Source organism: Phoca vitulina, unplaced genomic scaffold (assembly GCF_004348235.1).
Source record: "Phoca vitulina isolate PV1807 unplaced genomic scaffold, GSC_HSeal_1.0 scaffold2, whole genome shotgun sequence".
Taxonomy (NCBI): Eukaryota; Metazoa; Chordata; class Mammalia; order Carnivora; family Phocidae; genus Phoca; species Phoca vitulina.
Genome location: NW_022589705.1, coordinates 98,873,205 through 98,900,920, shown reverse-complemented (window position 1 = coordinate 98,900,920; position 27,716 = coordinate 98,873,205). Strand labels below are relative to the sequence as shown.

The following is a 27,716-nucleotide window of genomic DNA, read 5'->3' as shown; positions in this document are numbered from 1 at the left end:
ATCCGCTCTCGACCCCGCCCGCCCCCCACCCCTGCTCACCCTCACACCCGCTCGCCCCCTCACCCCTGCTCACCCTCGCACCCGCTCGCCCCCGCCCGCCCCCCCTCACCCCTGCTCACCCTCACACCCGCAGCCGTCGGTGCTGAGCCGGTAGCCGGCGTAGCAGCCACACTCGTACCCGCCGGGGCTGTTGGTGCAGGCCTGCTGGCAGCACGGGGAGGCCGCACAGTCGTCCACGTCTGCGGGGCACAACCGGGGCCCACTGGCACCTGCCCACATGCGTGCCCTCCCTCGCCCACCAATACACGGGCCCCGCATGCGCTCACACGTATCCCACACCGCCCTGGCCCCAGAGACACACAGGACATACGCCAGGGCCCCAGGGCCGCCCCAGAGCTGTGGGGGCCAGACTGGGCGCTGCAGGTGGTGGGGAGTCCATCTCGCAGCAGGGTCCCCCTCACGCCCCCCCGGATTCCAGGTGCTACTCCCAGCAATCGCGACATTAACCCAGTGACTGGGGAGTCCAATGGGGCCAATGGGGTGTGGGTGCCAGGTGCTCAGCAGGGCCCACCCCCGGCGCAGCCCCCGGCGCAGGGCAGAGTGGGCAGGACGGAGAGGGGAACCAGAGGGAGCTGCCAAGTCATGGCATCAAGCCGACACGCAGCCCAGGCGTGGGGGGCGTGGGGGGCGTGGGGGGCAGCGTGTAGGGTGCCGCTGCACACCGATGCACGTCTTCTGGTCCTCGTCCAGCTCGTAGCCCCGGGGGCAGGTGCAGAGGGGCCCTGCACTTGTGTGGCTGCAGCCGTGCGAGCAACCCCCATTGTTCACCTCACAGCTGTTCACAATCTCCATCTCGATGCCTGCCATGAGACCCAGCAGCAGGGATGCAGGACGGGGTCCGGGTGACCCCCTCCCACAGCCCCCCCGCCCGGCAGCCAGCCTGCAGCCCCCAGGCCCATGCTCCTGGGAAGTGGGCCGCACCCAGCTCCTGGGCTGGGCGGGCTCTGGAATGTTCTGCCCCCCCCCCCGCCCCCTTCACGCACCCGCGCCGCCCCGGGGCCCACCGCAGGCCCCGCACACAGCACTGCCCCCGGCTGGCAGGAAAGCTCTGCCCCTCGGCCGGGCCTCAGCACACCAGCACCCGTGGAGGCTGGGGAACTGAGTCTCGGCTCCAGGCCCCTCTGCACCCCGGGGTGCCAGTGCTCACCCACTGTCCACTCACGGTAGCACTGCCGGCCGTCAGCGCCCAGCTCGTAGCCAGTGTGGCAGATGCACGTGAAGGACCCACGGGTGTTGAGGCAGCCGTGGGCACACTGGGCCTGGCCTGTGGCGCATTCGTCCACATCTGCACGGGAGAGATGGAGGCGGAGGGCTCTGGGCTGCTGGCCTGGGAGGTGCGGCCCCCCGGGGGGGGCCTCAGTGTGGACGGGTCCCACTGGGGGTCAGGGCTCAGGGCTCAGACCCAGGGCTCTCTCCCCACTTCCTGTTCCAAGGCTCCATGACCGGGGCAGCCCACCGGAGCGTCCACGTTCTCGTCAACGGCACCCGGGGGGCAGAACCACGCTCCCTCTCAGGGTGAGGAGGACACAGGTCTGGACCAGCAGCATCGGGCAAGGGGGTCCGTCTCCGAACCCACCTCCCTCAGCTGTGCTGCCCCAGTCCCCGAGCCCGGCCTCGGGCCCGCCGTGGGAGGGGCCTTTCCATGGCCTGCCTCTAGGGGCCCACGGACACCAGGGGCCACCATCGGCCTCTGCACCCACAGCACCGGCCATGAGGCCCAAATCCCGCTGTCCGATCCCCGACACTGCACTTGGCCGCACCCCTGAGGTTCCTCGGATGAAGCTGACCCTCACCCCGTCTCCTGCTGAGCCCGCCACAGCCCCTGGCACCCACAGCAGCCAGGGCAACGGCGCCGAAAACACTCCTTCCTGGTGTCGGTGCCGTGGGGGCCCGCACCCTGCGGCCCCGCCTCTCAGACCCCCACCTAGGACGCCTGGGAAACGGCCCCCGCCTGCCCTAGACGCACCCCAACAGTGACGGGGACGTGCAAGACCCCTCCTCAGAGCTGCGTGTACAGGGAGGAAGGGCGCCCCCAGACTCCTGTGATGGGGTAACAAGCACCGCAGACGTGCAGCCCGCACCCCCGAAGCCAAGGACGAAGGCGCGCGTTCTAGAAAGCGGTGCCCCACTGGGATCTGGGACGATTCGAAGTGCGCGTGCTAACAAACAACCCGTAGAAACATCCAGAAGCCGGCCCCAGTGACGTTCCCTTCCTTCTCTCCGTGGCCTCCTCTGTTTCCCCGACGACCACGTATGACTAAGCGGATACAAGAACTACTGAGAAACAAGCTGAGATCTCCCACCTGCTTCTGCAGAAAGGAGACCCGGGCTCCTTGTCCCTCCCCGTGCCCCGCCCAAGGTCGGGTGCAGCGACGGCTGGGGCCCGGGCCCCCCCACAGCCGGCCCCAGGGTGGGGCCGGAGCACGGGGAGGGGCAGCTCACCTTCACAGGACCTGCGGTCGGCCGCCAGCAGGAAGCCCGCGTGGCACTCACAGTGGGCGAGGCCGCGGCGTGCCTGGCACGTGTGCATGCAGCCGCCATTCCGGTCGGCGCACGGGTTTCTCCCTGCGGTCACAGGCCCAGAGGGAAGATGGGGGCTCCAGCAGATCTGGGGTGCCCCAGGCCTCCCGTGAACCCCCCAAGTGCTCTTGTGCCTCTGGGCTCCAGTCTAACGGGCTCAGTGGGGGTCTCCCCTCTCCCAGATGTGGCAGCCCCCAAGACACCCCTGCAAAGACAGAGGGTGCCAGCCTCCCTCCTGAGCCTCCTCCTACTCAGAGCCAAGGTGCCCTGCAGCCCCCCAGCCCTGCGACCCCATGCCACTCTGCCCCCACTGCTCAGCCCCTCAGGCCCAGCCTCCCTCCTGGCCTGAGACCCATGAGACCAGGTGTGGACGAGTCCTCTCAGTACCTGCCCCATCCCAGCACCCCCCGTTTCCACATCTTGGGGCCCCCGAGCCTGCCCCACCGTCTCCATCAGCAAGGCTCCTCCTTCCATGACAGGAAGCCCCGAGACCCCAGGGCAAGATGCCAGGTGGGGCCCGGCCTGCGTCTCCCACCCAAGGGCCAGAGCCTGGGTCCCACATGCCCACACAAAGCCCAGGGCAGGCGTTAGAACTGAGAGACATGCAGGATGTCCTTCTTTGCCATCCCCCACATGCCCTATCCTGGGCTTCCTGTCCCCAACGGATGCAGGATCCCAGAGCACAGCCTAAGGGGCTTCCTCCCCCACACCCACCGTGGGCCGGACGATGCCCCACCACCTCGGGGCAGCCAAGTTGGCCCTGCCTCCCCTGAGCCCCGCTTCCGGCCCCAGAGGCCAAGCAGGGAGGCGAGCCCAGCCTCAGTCCCAGCAGCTGCCCTGGGCTCAGGCTCCGGGGTCCCTGGGTGGGTCTGGGGAGTCCTGGTGGGGGTCCCAGCCCCCCGTGCCCTCTCCCGAGGGCTGTCGGCACACTCACGGACACAGCGCTTTCCGTCCTCCTGGAGCTGGAACTCGGGGCGGCACTGGCAGCAGTGCTGGGTCACTGTGAGCTGGACACACTCGTGCTGGCAGCCCCCGTTGCCCACGGCACAGGAGGTTATGGCTGGGGACACAGACAGGAGCTGTGCACGTAGCTCAGGACGACGACCCAGCCAAGGGGCCTACCCTCGTCGGGCTCGGCGCACCTCCCGCAGAAACCGTCCAGGACTCTCTGCGCCCCTCTTCCTTTCCATCTCTGTCCCAGAAGCAGGACTTTGAGAGGGGACACTGTTCCTATGGTGTTCACGGGCCTGGCTTCGCTTCTCGGCCCATACACAGGGTACACGGACCATGACCCGCTTCCGGATCCTTGTCCCCAGCCTGCCTGAGGACCGGGTGTAGACAGGCGCTCCAGAGCCACCCCGCATCACCGAGAGCCAGCGCGTCCGGGGCCCAGAGGCCAGGCAGCCTGGGAGGCTCCCGGAGGAGGCGGCAGGCCAGCCGCGGGCGGAGGGGGCCCAGACATTCCCACTCTCCTGTCAGGCCAGGGCCGGCGTGGGCGTGGGGCTGCCATGGAGGCCACCACGGCCCAGAGGCCTGGCCTCGCTCCTGTTTGTTGGAGCCCCCGGGTGGGTTATGTGGGAGCAGGGGCGGCAGGCCTGGCGGCACTGAGGCCCAGCCACGGCATCCACGCACACCAGGCGTGTGGCCATGGGGCTCTGAGGACCCCAGGACCACGCTGATGCTCTTAGCGCCTTTCCAGGCAAGCACGTTTGAAAAATCCAAAACACAGCACTCGTGAGAGCACCCGGTTTCCTCACGTGAGGCGTAGGGTGGGGGAGCCCCTGCCGAGGGCCCCGGCCCTAGCGGGACACGCCCAGGCAGGACACGAGGGTGGCAGCGGCGGCTGGGTCTCCTGGCTGCACCTGCCACGTGCCCAGCGGAGCGGCAGAGACACGAGGCCTGGGCCCAACCAAGGCCGGCTGCCACATCTGCTGTCGCCCAGCCGCAAAGCCCCTTCCCCACCCAGCCACCCCCGAGTCTGCGCTGATCCCCCTGAGGCCCTGCTGACACGCTATGCTTCAGCCAGCTCTGTCACTCAGACGTTTCCGAGCATGACCTAAGCACCGCCCGGTCCTGGAGCTGTTTGTGTTCACGGTCCAACTGCATCCCTGCTGGAGGCTCGGGATGGGGACCAGAGCCCCTCCTGACAGGGTGGGACAGGCACACAGAGGGAGGGTCTTGGAGCCCAGGGCAGGGGAGCCGGCTGGACAGGGAGGAGGACCCAGGAGGCCCAGGGAGCTGTGGCAGAGCTGGCAAGGAGCCTCTCCTGCCAGGCAGAGCCCCCGAGTCGGGCCTGGGGACAATGAGGCACAGGGCCCGCTGCAGCGTGTGGGGGAGAAATCACGGGAGGGGGGGCAGAGGGAACCCGGGCCCCAGTCTCCTGCCACTTTGCTGCCCGAGTCCTAACGTTCCAGATGCTCCCAAGCTGTGTGCATGAGGGAGCCAAGCCCAATGTCATCCTGTGCCACGGGTTCCCGGAAAGCTCAACGAGGCAGATCCTTCTCAGGCACTGGGCTGTGCAGCTCGGGGAGGGGCCGGCTTCGGCGTGGCCGGTGCCCAGAGCTGGTGGGGAAGGTTCCAGGCCCCTCGCGTCACTTCAAATCCCGGCCGTGGAATCCACGTCCCAGCCTGGGCGCTCCCGCAAATCAGGACCACGCTCAGACCGGAAGCAAGGCCGAGCGCCCAGCAGAAAATGGGCGATTCTGGGGTGAGTGTTTGTGTCCCTCCAAGATTCACAGGCGCACCCCTAAAACTGAACCCCCAACGTGACTGTGCTCGGAGACAAAGCTTTTGTGGAGAAACTTAAGGTTATATGAGGTCATAAACTTGTGACCCTGATCCAACAGAATTTACGTCCTCATAAGAAGAGACGCGAGATCTCTGTCTCTCTGTGTCTCTCCCTCCATCCCAGGCCACGGGGAGAAGGGTCACCAGGAAGGGGGCCCCCACCAGGACCCACACCGGCCGGCACCATGATCTGGAACTTCCTGCCTCCAGAGCTGCAAGAAAATAAATTTCTGCTCTTCAAGCCGCCCGGAAGCGGGACTTGTTACAGCGCCTGAGCTAACACACCCTCCCTCCCGGGTGTGCAAATTCCAGGACCCAGGGCTCCAGCCCCGACCGCGCGCGGGTTCTAGGAGCTGGCCTGCAACCCCGCCTTCCGCCAGCAGGGGCCGCCACCACCCAGGGGCCTCCCGGCGAGGCGTCCACTCCCAAAGGCAATGGGGCCCTACCTGAGCTGGAGACAGGACAGCAGAAAACACATGTCCCCGGGTGGGGGGAGCCCTGCCTGTGCCCCAGGGTCTCTGCTCGTGCAGGCACAGGGGCAGCCCCGAGACCCGGGCACGGGTGTGGAGCGGGAGCCCAGGGCCAGGCGCATCCGAGTGCCGTGAGGAAGCAGCAGGTGGACGGTGGACGGCTGACCCTGAGCCGCTCTGCGGGCAAGGCAAAGGGCTGTGCCCTGGCTTCAGCGGGAGGGCAGTGCTGTCAGCAGCACGCCGAGCCCACCAGCCGCCTCTGCTGCAGCCTCCAAACCCAGCCCCGTGGTTTCCGGGCAGGCTCAGGGGTGGCTCTGGTTCCCACTGCCTTCACGCGGTTTGGTAATGACGGTCCTCGGACCGGCTTGGTTTCTAGGTCCCGAGAGCCTCCCACCACGTGCGGTCAAGGCCACCCACACGGTCCTTCCTTCTGGAAAGCCCTCTGTTGGGGACAGGGCCACACGGCAGGGCAGAAGAGGCAACTCCCTCGGGCTCTGCCCGCCTCATCCCTCCAGGCATGGGCTGCCCGCTCCTCTGCCTTGTGCGCGCTGTCCTGTCCCTCACCCTCGGCTGGGGCCCCCGTGCTGCAGGCTCTGCAATGGCCGCCCTCACCCACGTGCCAGGGGCCGGACCAGCCTCATCACAGGCCACACACCCACCAGCCAGGGAGAGACAGCCACAACAGGGCCCCAGGACCCAGGCTGTGCCGACCGCCTGCCCAGCACCGCCCACCTCGGGGTAAAGCAGAGGCATGAACACCCCGCTGCTGTTCGCACAGCCCAGCCGCCCAACCCCATCCCTGGCTCCAACCCTCCCTGCCACACGGCCCCGTCTGCCCTTCCTTCCCCGCTGGGTGTCCGCTGCCCCTGGCCCCCCTGGGCTGGAGGGTGACCATCCCATCACCCCTGGGCGCTGGCTGACTGCACTGCTGGGCCCCTGGGCTTGGGCAAAGCAGAGACGTCCCAGGGGTGTCTCAGGGGTGGGGCCGCCCACGGGGCTGGGAAGGCACACTGCTTTCTCGTAGCTGCAGCCTGCTTCACGGTTTGGGGGGCACTGGGAACATTCTCAGAACTGCACGTGCAGCTTTGCAGGGAGGGGTATGGAGACAAGCCTGGAGATCTCTACCTTCCCGCTGCCTGTGGCTTTGGCACCAGCCCCAGATGCTGGGGCCTCCGGCAGGGCCAGGCGGCCTCCCTCGGGCCTCCCCTCGCTGCCCCCTCACTGGGAGACCCCCGGCCTGGCTGGGAAAGAGACTGCCCTGAGGCCCAGAGAAAGGGAGAGCTGGGGAGCCCCTCCCCCATGCAGTGGGCACCACAGGGCCCATGGGACTCCTAGGAGAGGGAACCAGGGCGGGGGCATCCGGCCACTGGTGAAGGGGGGTGGGGAGTGCATGCTGACAGCAGAATCCTCCCCAAGGGTTGGTGTTGTGGCAGGAGGCGGGGAGAAGTGAGTCCAAAAGGCCATAGGAGCAGAGGCCAAGGGGAGGGGAGGATGGAGAGCCCCCCTCTTCCAAGTGGCTGGCCCAGGGCATCACACGGGACCCTCTACTGGTGCAGCCAGTGATACCGTGGTCCCTATAGGGACCCCCTGGTGCACTGCTTGCCTAAGGGGACATGGAGAAGCATCCATGTTTAAGAGCAGGATCCAGAAGGGACCACGGGGCAGGTGTCCTGTAGGCTCAGAGCGCCCAGCTGCACAGAGGAGGTGGGTTTCCCAGCACCAAGTGTTAAAGCACCCAGCGGCGGGTCTCTGTGGGTTTATAGGCTGGCGCTCCGCAAGATGTCACAGAGAAGCAAAAATGACCTTCCTAAACATGTCACCTAACCAAAGCACTCCCAGGCCCTACTGCCCCAGGTTGGAAAAGGAAAGAGGCCAGCTCCATGACCAGAGGGTGACAAGCAGGGCAGACTAACGCTGGGCCCTGCTCTTCTCACCCCAGAGGCTGGGGACACACCCAGGAAGGCTCCCTGGCAATGGAGTGCCCCATGATGCCAGGCCACTGCTGCTTCACTGGGGCCCAGGCTAAGTGGGTGGTGCTCAGGGGCCTTGGGCTGATGGCAAAATCCTTCTGGCAAATGCTCATTTTTAAGAATTGAAACCTTTCTGTGTTTTATTTCCACCAGATCTTCTGCAAAGGAGAAAGCTGTGCATTTCCTGTCCTCTCCCTGCCTTGGAGGCAAGTTCCACAAGTGTTTCACGGCCCCCTTGTGTGTCTCAAGGCCCCCTCTCAAGTGTGCCTTTGAGGACTTCCCACATCCCTCAGGGCCCCTTGACTTGGCAACACAGGAACGATGGTCATATCCCGGGGGGGGGGGGGGGGGCTCCTTCTCCACCCCCAACATCCAGCATCTCTGTACTTCTTACTCCCAGCTGCTGGATGGGAGCAGGCGCCTGGGGCTGTTTCCTGCCAGCCTGCAAAGTCCCAGGAGAGCTCCCAGCACCCTCCTCCAGAAGAGGATCCCAGCAGGCCCCAGAGGAGGTTCCCAAGCAGCTGCATTCCAGCTCTGCAGCCAGCCCCGTAGCTGCCCGGGGGGGGGGGGGGGGGGGGGGGGGGGGGGGGGGCAGGACTCCTATACTAATTCCTCCCATAAGTATCAGCTGCAGCCCTAGGGTGATCTGAGCTCAGAAGGCATCCTGGAAACCTCAGACAAGGCCCAGCTCCTCCCATGTCCTGTACCCTGGGAGCCCCAGAGGAGAGGGGTACAGAGCCCCACGGTTCTCAGTGGCAGGAAGTCCATCCAGCTCCACACCACTCAGAGCCTGAGGAGGGTCCAGCAACGCCCTCCACCAGGCCCCCACCTGGAAGCCGCTCATCCACGACCAAAGATGCTTGGCCACCACTGCGGCTGGGCAGGTCCCCCAGCAACCAAAAGGGGTACATCAGCAACAAGGGCAAACACTTCCCGCTCTGCCTGTGAAGAAGCTCCTTGGAGACCCCTGTCCACTCTGGAAGTTTCTCAGCGAAGTCCAGGCCCCTCCAGGAAAGGCAGCTCCCAGTGGACCAAGCCTGACAAACCCGCCCCAACCCCAGACCCCTGTGGGGGACCCAGGCACCGGCCTGCACCCTGGCAAGCTGTCAGCTCCCGGGGATTCCTGGTACAAGAAAGCCACCAAAAAGAGCCAGGTGCGTGCAGGTAACTGGGGCAGAGTGTGCATTTCTCTCTGGGAGCCATAGTCAAAAGAGAGAGAGAGAGAGGCCCAACACCAGCGTTGAGAAAACCACTTGCAGCGATGGGGAGTGGCCAGGAGGTGGGCACCAGCACCGCGAGAGCCGGAGGCCGCCTGGGGCCTGCCTGGGTGCACGGTGTTGGGGGTGCCGGGCAGAGGGGCCGTGAGGTCCCAGCAGCCTCCTGCCAGGCTGTGTACACCATGCCCAGGAGCCCTGGCATCAGACCCCGAAGAGACCTTTAAATAAGCCAATGCGACAAATCAAGACTTCTGGAGCCTGGAGCACACGGGGGAAGGCTCCTGGGAAGAGCTCCAGTGTAGCAGGGGGGTGGGCTGGGAGCACCCCTCCGGAACTTCCCACAGCCAGCAGCTTAAGGCCACTCTCAGAGGCCACAGCCTGTCCCAGGAAGGCGCCCCTCCCTTTGCATGCTGTTCACCCATCACCAGCGGGCCTTCCTGCCATCCAGCACCTCAGGGAAGGCGTCATCGGCAGATGGGGAGACCAGAGAGACAGGGGGAGGTGTGCCCCAGCCCCAGGCCCCTCACAGGGGAGCCCACAGCAGGGAGGGGGCAGTGGGCACCCCCCAGGCCCGGCCCGGCCCACCCTGGACCAGCCCCCAGGGACACCCTTCTCCAGGACGTCCGGGGGCCTGGGTGAGCCAGCGGGCTCCCAGAAGCGCCCCCCAGCCCCCAGAGGGCAGCAGCTGGGGGCTGCAACCCCATCAGACTCGTCTGAAAGCACATTACAACACTTCCCACATCTGTTTCCACTTCCCGACCCGGAGAAACTGCGGAGTAGCTGCCTCGTTCCCTGCGGACGCCCGGACATGTGAGAGTGTGTGCCCGGAGGGCCCCCCGGGGCTGGCGGGCCGCCCTGCCACATAGCAACAAGGCAAGCGGGAACGAGGCCATTCCGAGCCTGCCACGCCCACTCCGTCTCCAGGGTGGAAACGAGGGGGGTCCTGCCCCCAGCCCCCCAGAGAATGACCACCACACGGCCTCCCAGACACAGCAGCCCCGTGCTCTTGGCCCCGGCGTCCAGAGCCAGCCAGGAGAGGGGCAAGGGAGGGGGGGTACTGAGCGCTGAGTGCTCAACACCAGACCCTGGCCTGCAGCCCCCCCACCCTCCACCTCAATGGGCGCCTGGCACCGCCCCCCCCCCCGGTAACCCTCCATGCTTGCGAGGACAGCAGGCTGTGGCCAGGGCACCTCCGTCAAGTCTACTTCCCACGGAAAAAAGGCCCTGCAGAGGAAGTGAGGGTTGGGGTCCTGCTTCTCAGCTACCTCTTCCCCACCTGCCACAGCCCAGCCCCCTATGCTTCCCAAGGCTGGGGTGGGGGAGCCCGGGCCCAGGAACCCCAGCTCTGCAGGCCAAGAGTGGCTTCAAGCTGGCCCTGCCCCTGCCCTCACCAGCCTCCCCTGCCACCCAGCAAGCACCCAAGTCGCTCCCGAATTTGGTCCCTGGGCCTGGGACCCTGCTGACCCACCACCACAGCTTCGGCTGAGAAGGCCCTCTATAGTGCGGTGGCCCAGGGGCTCCTCCCCAGGAAAGGCACCCCAGGAACATGGCCTCAGCATCCCAGGGTCGCAGCGTTCAGCCTCAGCATGGGGGAGCCCTGCCCCATAACAGGCCGGCAAGAACCCCAAGGAGATGCACACACTCAGCAGCATGGGGCCACTGAGCAAACAGGCCCCCTGGGGTCTCCTAGTCCAGGAGGACAGGGGCCCCATCCCCAGCCCCGTGGGCACAGCCAGGAGGGCGGGGGCACTGCCCAGGCCAGGAGCCCAGGCAGGGAGGTAGCACGGGGCCCAGGATGGGGCCAGCCACACCCAGGGCTGCCGGGCGCTTACCCAAGCAGGTCCTGCCGTCCGCGTGGAGCCGGAAGCCGGGCTTGCACTCGCAGAGATAGGAGCCCGGTGTGTTCACGCACCTGTGCTGACAGCCGCCGTTGTGCATCTGGCACTCATCTACATCTGGACAGGGACACAGGGCCAAGGGTTAGCCGCCCCAGGGACCCCGATCCGGGCCCCCTCACTGAGGACGTGGAACCCTGCCCAGGTGCCCAAGCTCTGAGCTCCGGGCCCACGCTGGCCAGAGCAGAGTGGGGAGAAGGCGGAGCCTGCCCCTCACACCTGGCCAGCCTGCTCGGGGGGCGGGGCCGTCACCTTGGGGGTGGCCAGAATGTGGGGAGCCCTGGGGGTCAGAGAGAATGCAGGGAGCGGCGGTCTGGACAATGCAAGGGCTGCAGAGGGCACTGGGCTGAGGTGGGGAGAAGCCCAGCTCCTTACGCCTTTCAAGACTGAACTTGGAGCTCACGCTCGATTCCAAAGTCCAAATCCAGAAATACTCTCAGGACAGTGTCAGCCGTTTCTCTGGGACCCATGAGCCCAAAAGGAAAAACCAGTAACTCATGAGATGCCCTTGCCCAGGCTTTGGCAGGGGGGTAGGAGGGCTGAACAATGTCCCCCAGATTAACATCCATCCAGAGCGTCAGAATGTGACCTTAAGATGCAGATGTAATTAGTTATCTGTGCTAAATAAGGGGGGGGTCCCTAAATCCAGCTACTGGGGTCCTCATAGAAGACACACGGGGGGGCAGAGGTTGGAATGAGGTGGCCACAGCCAAGGAACAAGGGGGGGCCACGCGAGGCTGGAAGGACAGAGAAGGAAGGGTCAGAGGGAGCTGCTGACACCTTGATGTTGAACTTCCAGCCTCCAAAACAGTCAGAGAATAAATGTCTACTGTTGTATTTGTCCCGGGGAACTAACGCGGGTGATGTCTGCCTAGGTCCCCCCCGGGGCCTCCCGATGCCAGGGGGACGTGAGACCACCAGCAGCATCCCCCAGACAGGACCCAGGCACTTCCGGGAGAACACCCCCCATCTGAGACCACCGACCACCAGGGCAGGACACCCGTGCCCACCGCGCCTCAGGCCCCAGGGAACATGCTGACCAGAAGTGCATGAGGCCAGCCCAAAGGCCCTGGGTAGCCTCCCCAGGAGCCCAGCTGAGAACTGGAGAGGGAGAAAGACCCTCCCTAGAGCTGGAGGCCCGCGGGCCTGCACCCCAGGAGGGTCACCTCCTCCAGCAGGGATGCAGAGGCACAGGGAAGGTGGGGGCTGCCCTCACCTCTCACCCCTCCCTCCAGACTTCCGTCCACCAACCTGGGCCCCCGGGGAGGCTGGGCAGCGACTGAGGTGGTTAGAACGGGCTGCTGAGACACCTGTGTGCGTGGCAAACACCTGTGTGTGAGGGACACAACTGTCCGCGAGACACGGAGACCAAGGGGGGAGCCACTGCAGACATGGGGGGGCCCTGGCGCACCAGGCATGGGGACGGAAGCCCAGGCCCGGGCCTCGGGCCAGTCCACACTCTTCAGATACCAGCCTCACCAACAGAGTAGCCGGCCTCCCCAACCACAAAAGCAGGGAGACAGACACATAGACGCTCCACTCCAACATCTACAAGCCACGACTCCATCCTCTGGTTCCCACCCGTGAAAATGCCCAGCTCCCATGCTTCCATCCTAAAATGCAGGCTGTCTGAGCCCACTTGTGAAGGGTGCCAAAGGTGGGCCACAGGGCGAGGCTCCCCCCGCCATCCCCAACGCCTGCCCATGAGCTTATGCTTCCCACACACACGGGAACCGTGCCTCCAGCCCGTGCGCTGAGAATGGACCTGGCGCCCCAGAAATGACACCAAACCAATCCCAGGAGGCCAGGGCCTCTGCACACACAGGCCAGGTCCACTCCGGGGAGACCCCCGGGGCCCCGCCAAGCGCCTCAGAGAGAAGACCAAAGACCCAGGGAGGCTCTCTTCTGCCCGTGGCAGCCTGGAGCTCTCTCAGAACGGAGCCGGGAGATTCTGGGGAAGAAGCCTGAAGGCAGAGGCCAAAGGCCCCCAGCAGAGCCGCCGAGAGGGTGGGGGACAGAGGGACCCAGGGCCCTCCTGCGGGAGAGTCAGCTGGGTGGGGAGTGGATGGAAGGGGAGGGCAGGCAGCACCCACCCACGGGGGCTCAGAAAGAGGTAAAGATGAGACCGCAGGGGACACGGCCCTGGGCACACAGTAGGTGCTTAGCGAAGCTTTGGGGAAGATGTGCCAGGTGCGTGCTGTCTGGGGGGGATGGACGGCAGCTGCAGTGTCCAGACCAGCCCTGCCAGGCGTCCTTCTGGCACTCTGCTGTGCTCTTGATGTGGCCCTGGGGCCGGATGCACAGGCAGGCAGGGGCGCTGCTTCTGGAAACCCTGCTCTCCGCCGGCAGCCCCACATTCACACTCGGCTCACTCCAGACCCCCAGCGAGGAGAGAGGCTGGCTCAGGCAGCGCTACACCTCTGAGCTGCTTGGACCCCTGGCTGGGGGGCCAAGCCCACCTGGAGGACCACATCCTCCAGCAGCTCCCGGGCAGGTCTGAGCAAGCCGTCCAAGGATGCAAGGGGAGCCCCGGACAGCATCAGCCCCTCAGCCAGCCCAGCAGGCCTGTGGGCCGCAAGGACACCAAATGGACAGACAATCTGAGAAGAAGCACTCGGGGAATGCAGGAGCAGGAGGCTGCCGTCAGCCAGCAGGGCCCCTCCAGCTGGGCTGCCCTGACAGCCGGGGCCTCCCGCCCTGGCTCACACCCCCTGCCCACATGACCACTGTTCTGGCCCCCCTGCTGCCCGCACAGGAACATTCAGACTCAAGCGTCCACACCAGTGGACAGAAATGCCGCTCCTTGCTAAGATGCGCAGGGCCAGGTCTGCAAGCCGTCTCCTACAGCGCCGCGCCCCTCTCGGGAGGGGCTGACGCACTGACCGCAGCCCCACGCTCTCCCCTGGCCCCTGGGGCTGCGCTGTCTGGTGATCGGCAACCTGCGCCTGGCGGGGACAGGATCTGTGAGCGGCAGCCCGGCAGGTGCAATGACGCTCAGCCCCCACGTCCAGCGCCACCGAGTGCTGTCATCCCGTGTGGGTATCTGGACACGGCGGGCAGCTCAAGGTTGAAGGACCTGAGGCCTCCCCCTTCACCTCTCTGGGCAAGGGCAGCCTGCTGAAGGGCAGCGGGGCATTTGGCCACCTGACCTCCTGCTGGGGCCCCTTCAGAGGAGACAGACACTCGGGCAGCAAGGCAGCACCCAGTTCCCTACCCCTGCCTGCCCCACTCCAGAGGCAGCCACGTGGGGGCAGAACAGAGCTGTCCTCAGCCAACTCCAACCACCTGGAGTTGCTGACCCTGTGACCGTGGCCATGGCTGTGACCTGACAGCCACAGGCTCAGTGATCTGAGTGGGGTCAGCTGAATAATGGCCCTCCAAAGGGTTCACATCCTAATCCCTAGAGTCCCACCAGCAAAAGGGACTCTGCAGGTGGGCTTACATTAAGGATCTCGAGGTGGGCCCAGTGTCATCACAGGGCCCTTAAAGGAGGGGGCAGGAGGTCAGGGAGAAAGAGATGGGAAGACACGGGGCCTCTGGCTAGCCCGACCTCCTGACTCCCCCAGTGAGGTCCACAGTGCTCTCTGGGGGCTGGATGTCCTCCCCGGGGCCTGTCCTGCAGGCCTGCTTTCTCTGGCTGAGCCAACTTGCCTACACCCAGTGCTTCCTGCTGTGGGACCAGTGCCCTGAGGCCCCAAACGGCAGGGCCCCAACTGAGCATTGATACCTTAGGCCCTGGAACTACAGAGAAAACATCACTTTCCCAGACAGCACAGAGGGGGGCCTGGGTCCCACCCCCCGACCCCCAGCTGAAAGAGAGCTTGAAGGTCCTGAGTCTCCCATGCTGATCCAATGGAACCAGGCATAATAGCCAGGTGCAAACCCCCTCTGCCCTCTCCAGCCCGAAGCCCAGCCACCACACATCCGATGCAGCTCACGCCGGCACGGGGAGGAGCCAGGGGCAGGCGGGTCCAAGCCAACACCGGCCTGACTCCCCAGGTCGTGCTTTGGGCGGCCTATCTCGATGCTGCTGGGAGCCCATGGAGGTTCCACCAGCTCCCGGGCCAGGGGCTCATGCCGGGGTCCATAAGCTGCCCCTGCAGACACCCCCCAGTCAGCCCCTTCTGAAGCCTCACCCATGCTTCCACGGAAACCTGAGCCCTCTGGGACGCTGCCAGGAAGCCCACTCACGTGGTTATCAAGTTCAGAATCCTGCTCTCCCCCGAACATGCCACAGGGTCCTCATGCCCAGAGATGGCACCCCGTCATCCACAGGCCCTCGTCCTCTCCTTTCCTCAAGGCCACGCAGGCCCCAGAGCAGGGTGGGGGCTCCCCAAAGCCCAGCCCCACACAGCCCCCCTCTGGAGGCTACACAGCCTCACCGCACTTACACCACAGCGGCCTGGCCTTGGCTGAGCCACCGAGTGGGGGTGTTGCCCACCCCGTGGGGACCCAGCCTGAGCCCCAGCTGGGATGGCTCAGGGACAGCAGAGCAGGGCCAGTACCTCCAAGAAGACCGGGTGCCCTGCGCAGAGCCACACTCAGGGGCCAGGGACGGCCTGGAGGGGAGCGCCCGCCCCGTGCTGTGACCCAGGTGCTGACTCCCCGTGCATCGCCTCCCATTCCCGAGGATGACCAGCCCCAAGCTCCAAGGAGCTCCTGCGGGAGGCTGGCCCAGCGTGGGTAGCAGATCTACAGTGCAGGGACGTGTGGGATGGACCCGGACAAGGGTGTATCCGCTTTCCATGAACTGCTGGGGTCCTCCCGGCTCACCCTGCAGCCCACTGGGCTGACCACACCCCCAAGGCTTGGGGAAGGTGACAGAAAGGATAGCACCTGCCACATCCACACGCGACCCCCAAGGGGCCGGGCTCTGGGGACCCTGGAATGGCAGACTTTGCTTAGGGACCCCAGAGGGCTCTCTCTTGAGCCTGCCTTCTTGCTTGCCCCCCCCCCAGAGCGGCCAGTGCAGGGCAAATGGCCCCCCGCCGTGCCACAGGCAAAGGCAAGGGGCTGTTTCTCTTCCCTCTGGTCAAGAGGCCATTCAGCTGTCAGCAGACCCCGCAGCCAGACCAGAGAGGGGACAGAAGGTCGGATGACTCAGGGAGGAAGGGCCCTGTCCCAGAGGAAGCGGCGGCCAGCGGCACTGCCGCCGCCCTGCTCCCTCCAGCCTCCGCTCTGTCAGCCGCCTGGGCGGCTAGCTTCAAAAAGAGGTGCAAAGGGAACTCGCGGCGGAGCGGGGCACCTGCCCCCCCGCCCCACACCCTCGCAGAGTCCGCCCGGCGCCCACCTGGCCTCCGGTCACCGGCGCTCACGGAGTGGCCGGCCTGGCCCAGGTGGCACGGGTAGCAGCCCCTCCAGAGGTAGCGGTAGTGCGTGCCCGCGACGCGCGCCAGGCCCCCCAGGAGCCCGAGGCACCAGAGCGCCGCCAGTCCCCCGCGGCCGCGGGACGCTCCCATGGCCGGCCAGCCAGCTGCGCGCACCCCAGCGGCCCGCCGCGCTCTGAGCCCGGCGCCCCGCCCCTCGCCTTTTTGTTCTCGGCTTTCCCCCCGCCCCCCGCAGGTGAAGGCCAAATCCACTAGGCGGAGGGGCCGCTCCCGCCCCGCCCCGCCCCGCCCCCGCGGGCCGCGCTGGACCCGCAGTGCACCGCCCGCGCCCCGCGCATTCCGGCGCGCTCTCGCACCCAGACGCGGACCCGCGGCACGCACACAGGCACCCCTCGGGCAGACACACAGGGACACGTGCACAAACAGACCCACGTGTGCAAATACACACGTGACACACACAGGACCCCGCACAGACATGTGCAAGCACATGCATGTACACAGACACATGCGTTCCCAGCAGCTACACGGAAGACAGCAAGGCAGAGAAGGAGGCCACCCTGGCAATGCCACTGGGGGCTTCAGAAAGACAGGCGGGCTTGGGTTCTGTCAAGTGTGAGGCGGATGGAGAGCCAGGCACGGAGAGTCCAACCCCCAAAGTGGAAATCCCCAGGGGTAAAGACGCCTGCAGCCCCAAGCCTGGTGTCCAGCACCCTGCACTATCACGTCCTCCACTGGACGGGGGCTGACACCCAGAAGGAGTCCCTGCACCCCTACAGCAGGTGGGAGAGGGTCAGAGCGAAAATGGACTCCCTAGCAAGGGCAGCAAGCCCCAGGTGTCAGGCTACATTAGCCCTGGAGGCACATCCTACCCCATACCCCTGAACCCCCACTTCGCTCAAGGGCACAGCCTGAGGCTCCAGCTTGGTCCAGAGCAGGCAGCATCCTACGACCCTATGCATACAGGCCTCATGAGCATTTGACCAGCAGCCCCATGCTGCCCCTGAGGTCTCACCCCTGGGACACTGCCCAGGCCGGCCCTCCACCTCCCGGTCCACTACTGGGGCCAAGGCCCTGCTGGCTGGCACTCTGCCCAGCCCACAGGGGGTCCCAGGGGGCAACCTCAAGCCCGTGGGAGAGAGGCACGACCTCACCTTGCCCAGTCTTGCCTGCAGTGCAGAGGCCAGCCCTTCCCATTGGCCCCCCGCCTGCCAGGCACCCGGCAGGGCAGAAACAGGCCTGCCTGGGGCCTGCCTGCCTGTCTGCCACGGCCTCCTGGGCGAGCCTCTCTCCTGTCCTTCCTCTGAACGGCACACCAGCCCTTGAACTCTAGCCTCTCACCCTGGAAGCCTCCCTAAGTCTCTCTGATGGGCACACTGTCAGATCGCTGTTTGGACGGTGCGTTCCGCGGGAGCTAGCAGTTTATTACTGCAATGTAAATCTCATTTTCCAACAGCTCACAAACCAGTGCTCATAGAAACCCGAGGGTCCCCCCGTCTGCAGCCACCAGCCAGGAGGCAGGGGGACAGGAGGCCGTGGAGACAAGCTCTGTCTCCAAGGGAGGGGCAGAGGGACACCATCAGAAGCTCTGACTCAGATTGCTGGGCAACAGGGCCTGGGTTCCTCTGTTAGCACCCTTCTGGGGTGAAGGCCCTGCAGAGACCCCGTGAAGTATCACTAAGTCCCATGCAGACTCCACTCTGACGTCTTTCAGGACCAGGGCCATGGGAGGAGGAAGAACCAAAGACAGGAAGCGGGGGGCACCAGCCTCGGTCTCCTGTGCAGACCCCAAGTCCTGCCCACAGGACACAGTTCTGGGGACCAGCAATGTCTGAGGGCTACAGTGAGGTCCTCAGAACCCAGGACAACACACGGTATGGGATGAGCTCCAGCAGCATGCCCCTGAAGGACCAGGGACTGCGGAGGGCTCTGGGCCTCCATCCCCACGAGGCCAGGCAGGAGGACTCGGCATGGTGGTGCAGGGAGCAACCCGCCGAGTGCAGAACGCCACCAGCCATGCAGACAGTGCCCACAGCCGCCCCCACTGCCCCCCCCACCCCCGCCCCAGTGCCGCCAAGCGCATCCAGGCCCGCGGCTGTGGGGTCTGGAAGCTGTTTGGGAAATGCTTTCCCGATGCAGAAATGCGGGCTGGGCGTCTCTGCCCGGCGGAATGTCTGTGTGTCAGCAGAAGGAGCTGTTTCCCCCCACCCGCCGGGCCGGCTCCAGCTTTCCTCTCCAAGCTGGGCGGCCACTGGGCTCCTTCGCCAGGCCCCGGGCTGGGGTGAGGGCCCCGTGCCGCCCCAAAAACGCCACACTACCCCTGAGCGTGGGGCCCATCCCACCACAGGCCCCTGACCTGGGGCTTCAGGGCAGAAGTGCCATGTGCCTGGGTCAGGGGGGCCGGCAGGAAGCAGAGCACGGCCAAGCTCCCCTTCACTTGTGGAGTCTGTTCCGGGGGGACAAGACATGGGCTGAGCAGGCCCTCCAACAGCACCCAAGGAGGCCAAGGCATCGAGCACCCTGTCTGGCCTCTGAGGGGGAGCCCGCAGGTCTGGATCTCGCCACCTCCTGGGGGCTGGGCACTCCCGGGTCCCCACGTCTCAGGAGGAGCTAAGCCCTCTGCAGACAGAGGCACGCGAGAGAGGAGTGGCACAGAGAAGCCCCCAGAAGTCACTGCCCAGGACCCCTAGGTGCCCGGACTTCGAGGATGCAGGCCCACGGGCACAGCAGGCTCCAGATTACAACAGCAGGTGCTGGGCACCCACAGGCAGCCGTGGTGCTGGGCGCTGGGCGGGGGAGGAGGCCAGGCCGTGCCCGCTCACGGGCGGACAGGCTGCCCTGGGATGCCCCGGGCCCCGGCTCTGCTAACACCTCTGCTCACTCCCCTCCCCCCCTGCTGAAGTCGGGCGGGTCCTGTGTCCCTCCTGGGGGGGAGGGGCGCAATGACAAGCAGGTGCCCGAGTGGACACAGGGACTGTAACAGGCCAGGCCAGTGACCAGACAGCCCCCGACAGGACCCCCAGAGGCAGGAAAGAAGGGCCAGGAAGGGGCTGGAAGGAGGCTTCTCTCTCAGGCTCCTCTTCCATCGGCCTTAGGGAGGGCTCAAGGGTCCTCCCGGCCACCTCTGGGCCCTCAGGTGGCCACCACCTGCCTGGCTCTTTCTACCCTGACGTCCGGAGCCCAGCCCAGGGCAGGAGGTCAGCTTTCAGTCTGGAGCCACACGCCGTCCAGCCCGCCTGCACGCAGAACGCCCGCCCCCCCCACCCCCCAGGCTGCTGCCTGAGTTTATTTCAGGAGCAGGGAGCCAGCTGATCCCAGCGCCAGCCTCGTGGTAAACCCATTACCCGGCGGGACTCCTCACCCAAGCAGAGGAAAGGGAACTTAAAACCACGGTTGTTTCTGAGCGCCTAGCTGCCATTCCTGACTGCAGCTGCCCCTGGCTGGGGCCAGGAGGAACTGGGGGTGCCCTCCTCTTTCACACATGGGCCCCCCGGGGAGCCCAAGGTGGAGCAGCCTCAGCCCCACACGCTCTCCTCCGGGGACCAGCCAGCTTGGGCGGCACCAGACGCCGGGACCACACCAGAGAGCCCGAGGCCCGGTGTGGCCCCGGAGGCACCCGCGGAGAGCCGGCCCGGAGCTGCGCCGGAGGCCTCCCACACACGTGTGCACATGCATGCGTGCGTGTGATGGGGCTCTCTGGTGGCGGCGGCTGCCTGGCCTCACTCCCCGGCTGTCGTGCAAAGGCTGTGGGGAGGCCAGCTCTAGCCCTGGGAGCGCCCGAGGCCAGAACGCCGACAGCCCCCACCTTGGGCACGGCCCCCCAGGCCTGGCTCTCACTGAGGACACTGAGCTGCCCGGGACACACAGACGGCCCTGGAGCTCACGCTGCACTCGGAGGAGAGGACATGGTGATGGCTGATCGATGGGGAGGCTTCCTGGAGAAGGTGGCGAGCCAGCCTGTGGCCAGCTAGCACGCAAGGGCATGGGCGTGCTCACCGGCTCGTCGGGGGACATCGGGGCAGCCGCAGGGCTACTGGCCCAGAGGCAGGAAAGGCTGGGGAGGCGAGCATGCCCGGCAGGGAGTCTGGCCGAAGCCGTGTGCCTGGCCCTGGTCCACAGCAGGCGCCCAGAGAGACGGCCAGAACCAACCAGCACATCGACGGCCAGGCGCATCACCAGGCCCGCATCCAACAACCCACGCAGCTTTCTGGGCCCGGGCGGTCACTCCTCCTGCTGCGCTTTCCCCAGCCGACAGCGCAACCTGACCCCAGGACGCTGGGGTCACAGGGCTGGCAGTCAGCTCAGCCAGCACCCAGGGCCAGCCAGCATGTATGCTCCCTCCCCAGGGGCCCGAGCCCGGAGCTGGCAGGGCTGGCCATCGGCCCCTCCCGCCTCTGCGGCCCCGATGCCATACCACAAGTACTCAAGGCCACCGAGTGCACAGGCTGAGCCCAGGGCCGGACACTGTCCATGTGAAATGCAGAGGGACAAGAAGTGAGCCCAGAGGACTCCCCAGCTCTGACCCGGCCAGCCATGGGCCCCGGCTCCGAGCACCCACACCCTCTCCCTAAGGTCCGTTCACGGAAAATGCGCTAGTCCTGGGGTCTCACCCTCTGAGTTCTGGCACAGCTGCCCACCCCAGAGCTGCTCTGGCCAGAGCCCGGGGACCAGGGAGCAAGGAGGGTTTGTCAATGGGATTCTGGGGTCTGGCTGAGCCAGAGTGGGGTCAGAAGCCCAGCGGCCCAGTGGGGTCCAGAGCAGCGGGGTGGGGGTGGGGCGAAGGGAGTGGAGGCTCAGCCCAGACCTGTCTCCCACAGATGCCTGGAAAAGAGCCAGGGAGGGTGGGGAAGGTGCGGCCACCATTCACACAGAGGGACAGAGCCATGGGCAGGAGAATCCAATCAGGGGGCTGGGCCCCGGGGTGGGGGTGGGGGAGGGGGCTTCAGGATGAGCAGCAACTCACAGGGAAGGGACCCAACGGGACGGGGTGAAAGAGGAGAGAAGCGGAGGGGAAGACCTCTCCACCCGCCAGGCAGAGAGGCAGGCCAGGCGTGGGGAGGCCACCCTTCCCCGGAGCAAGGCTAGGAGGGGCCGCTGTCCCCACTCCCCCAGGGTGGGGATGTGCCGCCTTCCCCAGGCTTGCCACGGCCCCCGCAAGCTTCACGTCACTGCCACCCCCAACAGCCCAGCCCTCGGGCCAAGGCCCTGGACCACTGTGGCTCAGGTGGAAGTGGCTGCCCCACACAGCAGGCCCCCAGCTCAGTGGGGGAAGCTGCCGGGGCGGGGGCAAGGTCCGGCCTGACTCGTGTGCGGTGCCCTCCCCACAGCAGGGTGGGGCTCCCGTTCGCAGGGTCTGCCTCCTCTTGCCGAGCCCGAGCGTGAGGACCACGGCCTCCAAACGTTACTCAGGCCCCCAGCCACGCCTGGGGTACGTCGGGGCCGAGGGATCGAAGCTGGCCTTCCCAGCTCCCGCATCGGCTCTCGCCCTGCAGCTCGGCCCCGCCCACAGGCCGTACTGCTGGCCTCGGGCACCGGGGCTCTGCCGTGTCAGCGCCCGCAGGCCGCCCATCTGAGGTCTCCTCCCGGAAAACTGCACCGTGCCCCGGGCTCAGGGGTCAGGCAGGCCCGCGGGGCAGGCTGTCACCAGCGGGCCCTGACTGTTGATGGTGGCAACCATGATCATTTCTCCCACGCCGGCCTTAACCAAGGGCCTACCTGCTAGTGTCTGCTCACTAGAGGGACAAACGTAGCCAGCGTCCGACTCTCAGAGCCTCTGACGGAGGAGGCCTCCGGCCATGGACGCCTGGTCGGAAGTGCCACCAACCTGCCTGGAAGGATCGCGGTTCTCAGCTGGGCTTGCTCGCCTGTGTCCAGGGGACAGGCGGCCAGGGGACCAGGCCCTCGCAGGAACGAGGCAGGGGTTTTGCGACCAGAAGGCCCGAGTGCACGCCAGGTTCCGAGGCCCGCAGGTGCGCGACGAAACTGCCAGGCGGCCTCTCCCGGCCGGGTCCCTGCATCCGTGCGGGCAGGTCACTCCACAGGTCCCTGCCGAGCGGCACTGCCAGGTTGGACAGCAGGGAATGGTGAGAGGCCCCTCCAGCTCCAGAGAAGCTGGCAAGCCAGAGGAGACAGGACGGGGACCCCCAGACGGGGCCTGAGCGCCCAGGACATCACACTGGGCTTTACTCCCCACCCACTAGCTGTGTGAGCCCAGGGCGGCCTGAGCACCGAGCAGCAGAGCAGCTCCAGCCTGCAGCGTGGGCTGGACAAGACATGGCCTCCTTCCTGCCGTCACCATGACACTTCCCGCCAACCTTCCCGTCCTCCAGATTCAGCGAGAGCAGGGTTGTCCTGGGAAACGCAGAAGTCCTTACACTGATAAAACCTCCCTCGAGACTTGGGTGGGTGGGAGGGGGTGGTCCTGCCATCGGAGGGACCAAGGATTACCCCAGGAGGGGGTCAGAGAAAGCCCCCCCACCCCCAGGAAGGGCCTATGAAATGCAGTCAGGCCCCCCGGGCGCCACAACGAGGGTCCCCAGCAGCTCCCCTGGCCACACTCCCTCCAGGGCACTGCTGCAGGCCCGCACAGCTGGCTCTGGTCAGCCCACGGCCCTGCCGGCCCAGAGCCCGAGCCCTGGAGGCTCCTAGTCGAGGCCTGTCACTTCCCACGTTCTTGTGTCTCCCCCGGGACAGTGAGAGCCTGCAGCCATCTCCAGGAGGCCAGTGGAGGCCCGGCCAGGAGTCCGGCCAGGCAGAGTGGGAGTGAGAGAGAAGCACTTGTCGGGCTGCTGCCCAGGACGGAGACAGGCCTGGAGCCCCTGGCCACAGCAGAGGCGGGGGTGGGCGGTGGGCAGGCAAGGCCTACAGAGAGGCCACTTCGTGCCCACACCACCTCAAGCACACATGCCTCACAGCAGGTCCCTTCTGTGTCCCCCAGGGGCCGGGGGGTCCGCAGAACCACCTGCTCAGTGCAGACGCCCGAGCTGGGCCCACGGGGGCTGGGATGCAGGGACACTGTCACCATCTCCAGGCCTCGAGCCCCTACGGGTTTCTCTCAGACACCCCAGCTCTGCCTGGCCACCCCACAGCCAAGGCAGAACCAAGAAGCCGGGGTGGGCATGCCCAGCACCCCCAGGAAAGAGCCAGGTGCTCTTGCGTTGGGCCGAGAAGGACTTCCACTGGAGGAAGCCCGCTCCCTGCACAACCCCCGACCTGGCAGCCCCCGCTGCCCCTTCCCCAGAGCCTCCCTTATCTCTGGAAGGAGGGGGGTCAAAGCAGTGGGAACCGTGGATCGCCCGCAGTGGGAAAGTGGGCCTGCGGGCCTCACGTCCCCCCCCGGGAGACAGCCTGATTCTCTCCAAAGAGCAGCCTCCATCTCCCCTGGGAGTGGGACCGAGACCTCCCCCCAGCGGTTACGATGTCACTGTGGTCTTCAGGCCACACCATCTGGCCTAGCGTGAAGCTGGCCGCATCTTCCAGATGGGGCGCTCCAGACCAAGTACCCAACTGCCAGCAGTGGGGTGGGGCGGGGGCTGCCAGAGGGTCTTGGAACCCCCTTCCCTGGCCTCGGTGTAGTCTCCCCAACCCCAGGGCCTGGTCCCTGAGGACCTTGGTCAAGAAGCAAGTGCCCCGAGGCCAGGTGGAGGACGGGTCCAGCGCAGGTTGGGACAGCTCTTCTCTCCACGTCGCCACCCCCCCGCCCCGGAAGCCAGACTGGGGCTGGGTGCCTGCACGGACGCTGGGCCAGGGGTCTCAAGACATTCCCCAGTCCTCTGCAGTTCCCGGAGAGGCAAGAGTCTTTTTAGTCCCACTTTCTGGATAAAGAGACTGAGGTTCAGAGTAGTCACCCAAGGTACTAAGCTGAGGCTCATCGTGGGCCTCGCGGACACCAAAGCCTGGCACTGGGATGGCCTTCCCAGAGGGGCTGATGTGGAGAGCTGGGCAGTCCTGGACAGGAGCTCAGGGCCCCCGGGCTGCCAGGGCATGAGTTTTATGGGGGAGCCTGCGTTTCTCCCCAGGGCCTGCCACCTCCCTAAACCCACTGCCCACGGGTCTGGGGGCTGACACATGCCAGAGACGGCGTCCTGGGAAGCGAGATACGCGGCAGCAGGCATGCAGCTTCACCTCGGAGATGTGCGGCTCTGGCCTCCCGGCCTCCTGGAGCTCATGGTTCCTGCTCCAGGACGGTGTCCCAGAACGTGACAAGCACACGGGCCTGGCCATGCTCCTGGAGCACGGGCCAGGGCGCCCTCCAGCCAGGCTCCCGTGCCAGCGCTAGGGTTTTATAGTGTCCATTCATCACTCTGAGCGGTTTCTGGGCTCACCCCACCATCAACTCGGGGCGCACCACCCTACGTGTGAGCGAGCAGAGCCGTCCTGCCCTCAGAGGTAACATCTTGATTTCCCGCTGGCTCTGCTCACTCACGGCCGCGGGCCGCCCCAGCAGTCCTGTTTGCTGGCCAGAGCTGCAGTTTCAGGGGGGCTGGGCTGGGCTGGCAGGGGGACAGAGAAAACACAGCAGGCGCTTGGCTCTCGGCTGCCGGCCGCGCGGTGACTCGGGGCCCCAGCCATCCCAAACACGCAGGGCTAGGGGTCTGCAAACTCCCAGGGGCCGAGGCCAGGCAGAGGCCTGGGTGGGGAAGAAAGGACCAGGACTGCGGGATGCAGGGTCTGAGGCCGGTCCCCCCAGGCTGCCCTCCCTCCTGGTCATTTTGTCCACAGTGCCGCCCTCGGACAGGTCTGCCAGATGGCGGCAGCCTGGCCTGCCCTTCGGGACCCAGTGGATTAAGGGATTCCAAAGCTTCCCAAAGGAACTTGGAGAGGTTGCATCTGCAGGCCCGGTACTGTGAGGACTCTGTGCAGGGCTCTGGCCAGTGGCTGGAATGCAGACTTATCTTCCAGGACCTGCAGACGCATCACGGGGCACGCCCGGCCCCCGGGCCCCAGGTCAGCACTGGGAGCCCAGGGCACAGGTCAGAAGACCCCCAGCTCTGGAGCAGCCCCAGCACCTTTCCCAGGGCCTCCTGGACACGGACAAGGGGTTGGGGCTGCTTGCCCAGCTCTAGGGCCCGAGGACCAGAAGGGACAGGATGGGAAACCCAAGGTCCAGCCCCAATCTGGGAGGCCCCTGAGCTAGAAAGCCCCTCACGGTGGGGACCTTGATTCCATCTCAAACTGCACAAGCCAGCTTCCCGAGGTGGGAGACCCCAGTGCAGAAGCCGAGGCCCAGATGGGCCAGGCCCGCCGAGGTTGGGCAGCGTGCCAGCAGCGGATGGGGGCTCAGACCAGGATCCTCCGTGGGGGCCTGGGGGGAAGCCTGGGAGAACCGCAGTGGAAGAAGTGTGCGTTTTGCGTGTGGGCATCCTTGGGGCGCACAGAGGCCAGGGAGGCTGGCAGGGGAGCTGACACCCATGGGCCTCTGCCCTGGGCCTGGCACGCTCTGGGCCCCTCCGTTTGTTCACTCCACCACACGTGCTCGCCGCTTAGAGGGGATACACAGGCTCTCGGTGGAGGGATTGGTCCAGCCGCTTCCCTGAAGGACTGCCAGGTGCTCCCAGGTGGGAAAAGGCACACACAGTCTCCAAACCCCCGGGACTCTCCTCATTGGCACCAAACTTCCAGCCCTGTGTTTCTACAATGTCGGGGGCTGCTGGACATCTGGACTTGGTGTGAGTGGGGTGGGGGCTCAGGCAGGAGGGCAGGTGTCAGCAGCAGGGCCACCCTCCTCACCCCGGTCTGGGGTGGGGGGCGCTCCTCTCTGCCCCAACTCCCCCTGCACTCCGTGCGTCCTGGGGTGGGGGCGGAGGCCCCATGGCTTCTGTCATCCCAAGGGGCCCATTTCACAGAAGGCGAAACCGAGGCCAAAGCCAGGACTTGGGGGGGGGTGATGTGGAGATACCAGGCTAACCTTCTCACCTGCCCTCCCCATCAGGCACAGGACCCCCCGCCCTGCTCCCCTCCCTCCAGCCTCCTTCTGGCCATGAAGACGCTGGAAAGGAGACACCCCGTGTTTCCAGAACACTCCACCAGGGCAGACTCCCGCACCCCCAGACCCCAGCCCAGCAGGCTGGGCCCCGCCCGGCCCTCTGAAGGACGGCTCCCCGCTGGCTCTTCTCTGCAATGAATTCCGGGACACAGAGACGGGGGCAACCGTCCAATATGGAGCAAGGGGACCGATGCCGCTGGCCCGAGGGACATGCACTCAGAAGGGCCCACGCTGCCAGAGCCAGCCCTGGGGTCAGGGGTCAGGTGGGGGCCGCAGCAGACAAAAGAGTGTGAGGGGGCACCGGGGGGCAGCCTGGGCCTCCCGCCCCTGCCTTCCCCCTGCCTCAACCCTAATCCAGCCCCCTCCTTCCCCACCCCCAGAGGAATCTTCTCTCTGTTCTTGATTTGCCTGACTGCCTGCCAGTGACCACGGGGCCGAGGGAGAGAGTATGCCCGGCGCTGGAGAACACCTCCGGCCCAGGCCTCAGCAAGCCCTAGTCGGGGCTCCGTGCCCACCAGTGCCGCATGCATGCCCAGGTACCCGGCCCACCCTCCGCCCCCATTGCCTGTGCCTGGTCCAGCCGGGCACCCACCTACCCTCCGGGGCCGCATCTCCCCCAGCACAGCCCCCAGAGGCCCCCACCCACAGCAGGTTCTCTGAGTCACCCGGGGCTCATTTTCGGAGACACGTGCATGCCCTAAAGGCATGACGACTGGGTTGGGCAGAGAGGACCCCATCGCTGGGGAACCAGCGGGGGCAGCCCTGGGGGCTGAGGAGGAGGCGCCTCTGGGACAGCCGGGGCGGGGATGCGAGGCTGAGGCCGGGCCATGGCAGCGGTGGGCTGCGCCCGGGGCCCACCTTGGCAGGTCCTGCCGTCTGGTGGCCGGGGGGGGCAGCGGCAGTAGAAGCCCCCCATGGTATTGTAGCACTGGTCCTCACAGCCCCCGTTCCCACTGCCACACTCATCCATGTCTGGGATGGGGGGACACTGGTGAGCGGTGGGGACCTCCCTCCCAGCCATGGCCCTCCCCAGACCCGAGAGGCCACGAAAGGGCACAGACCAGCAGAGAGGGGCAGACAGGCCCCACGAGAGGGGGACACCCGATGGGTCCACCCAGCAGCAAGGGAGGCGCGCGTACCTGGGTCTCTCCGCGCACCCAGGACAAGCAGCCTGTCCTACGGCATTCGAGAGTGATTTTTCAGGACGGCCATGCAGGCACAGCTTGGCCAGGAGTGGGCCCTGCTCCCCCAGACAGGAGCCACACCTGCTTTTCTGGGTCCTCACAAGAACGGCCTGTGCACGTGTTCTGGTCCCATGGTCAGTGTCCCAGGGAAACCAAGCTTCCCCCTGCTTTGAGGCCAGGAGGAACCCTCACAGCTGCCCCCAGACCCGCATCAGTGCCCAGCACAGCCCTGATCCCAGCCCACCAGGGACCTTATGGAGCCAGGGCTGCCAATAGGGAGGGACATGTATGGGGTAACAGTGGG

The 27,716-nt window shown here is 66.3% G+C and overlaps 1 protein-coding gene across 1 annotated transcript in view; it reads right to left on the bottom strand.

The window, feature by feature from the left end:
* Positions 1-27,716, bottom strand: part of MEGF6 (multiple EGF like domains 6) — an 87,162-nt gene that overhangs the window by 17,206 nt on the left and 42,240 nt on the right. Inside the window, 6 exon segments of the mRNA XM_032418706.1 lie at positions 120-239; positions 723-860; positions 1,223-1,345; positions 2,503-2,625; positions 3,515-3,640; positions 10,857-10,979. Of these exon segments, the coding sequence (XP_032274597.1) occupies positions 120-239; positions 723-860; positions 1,223-1,345; positions 2,503-2,625; positions 3,515-3,640; positions 10,857-10,979 (753 nt within the window).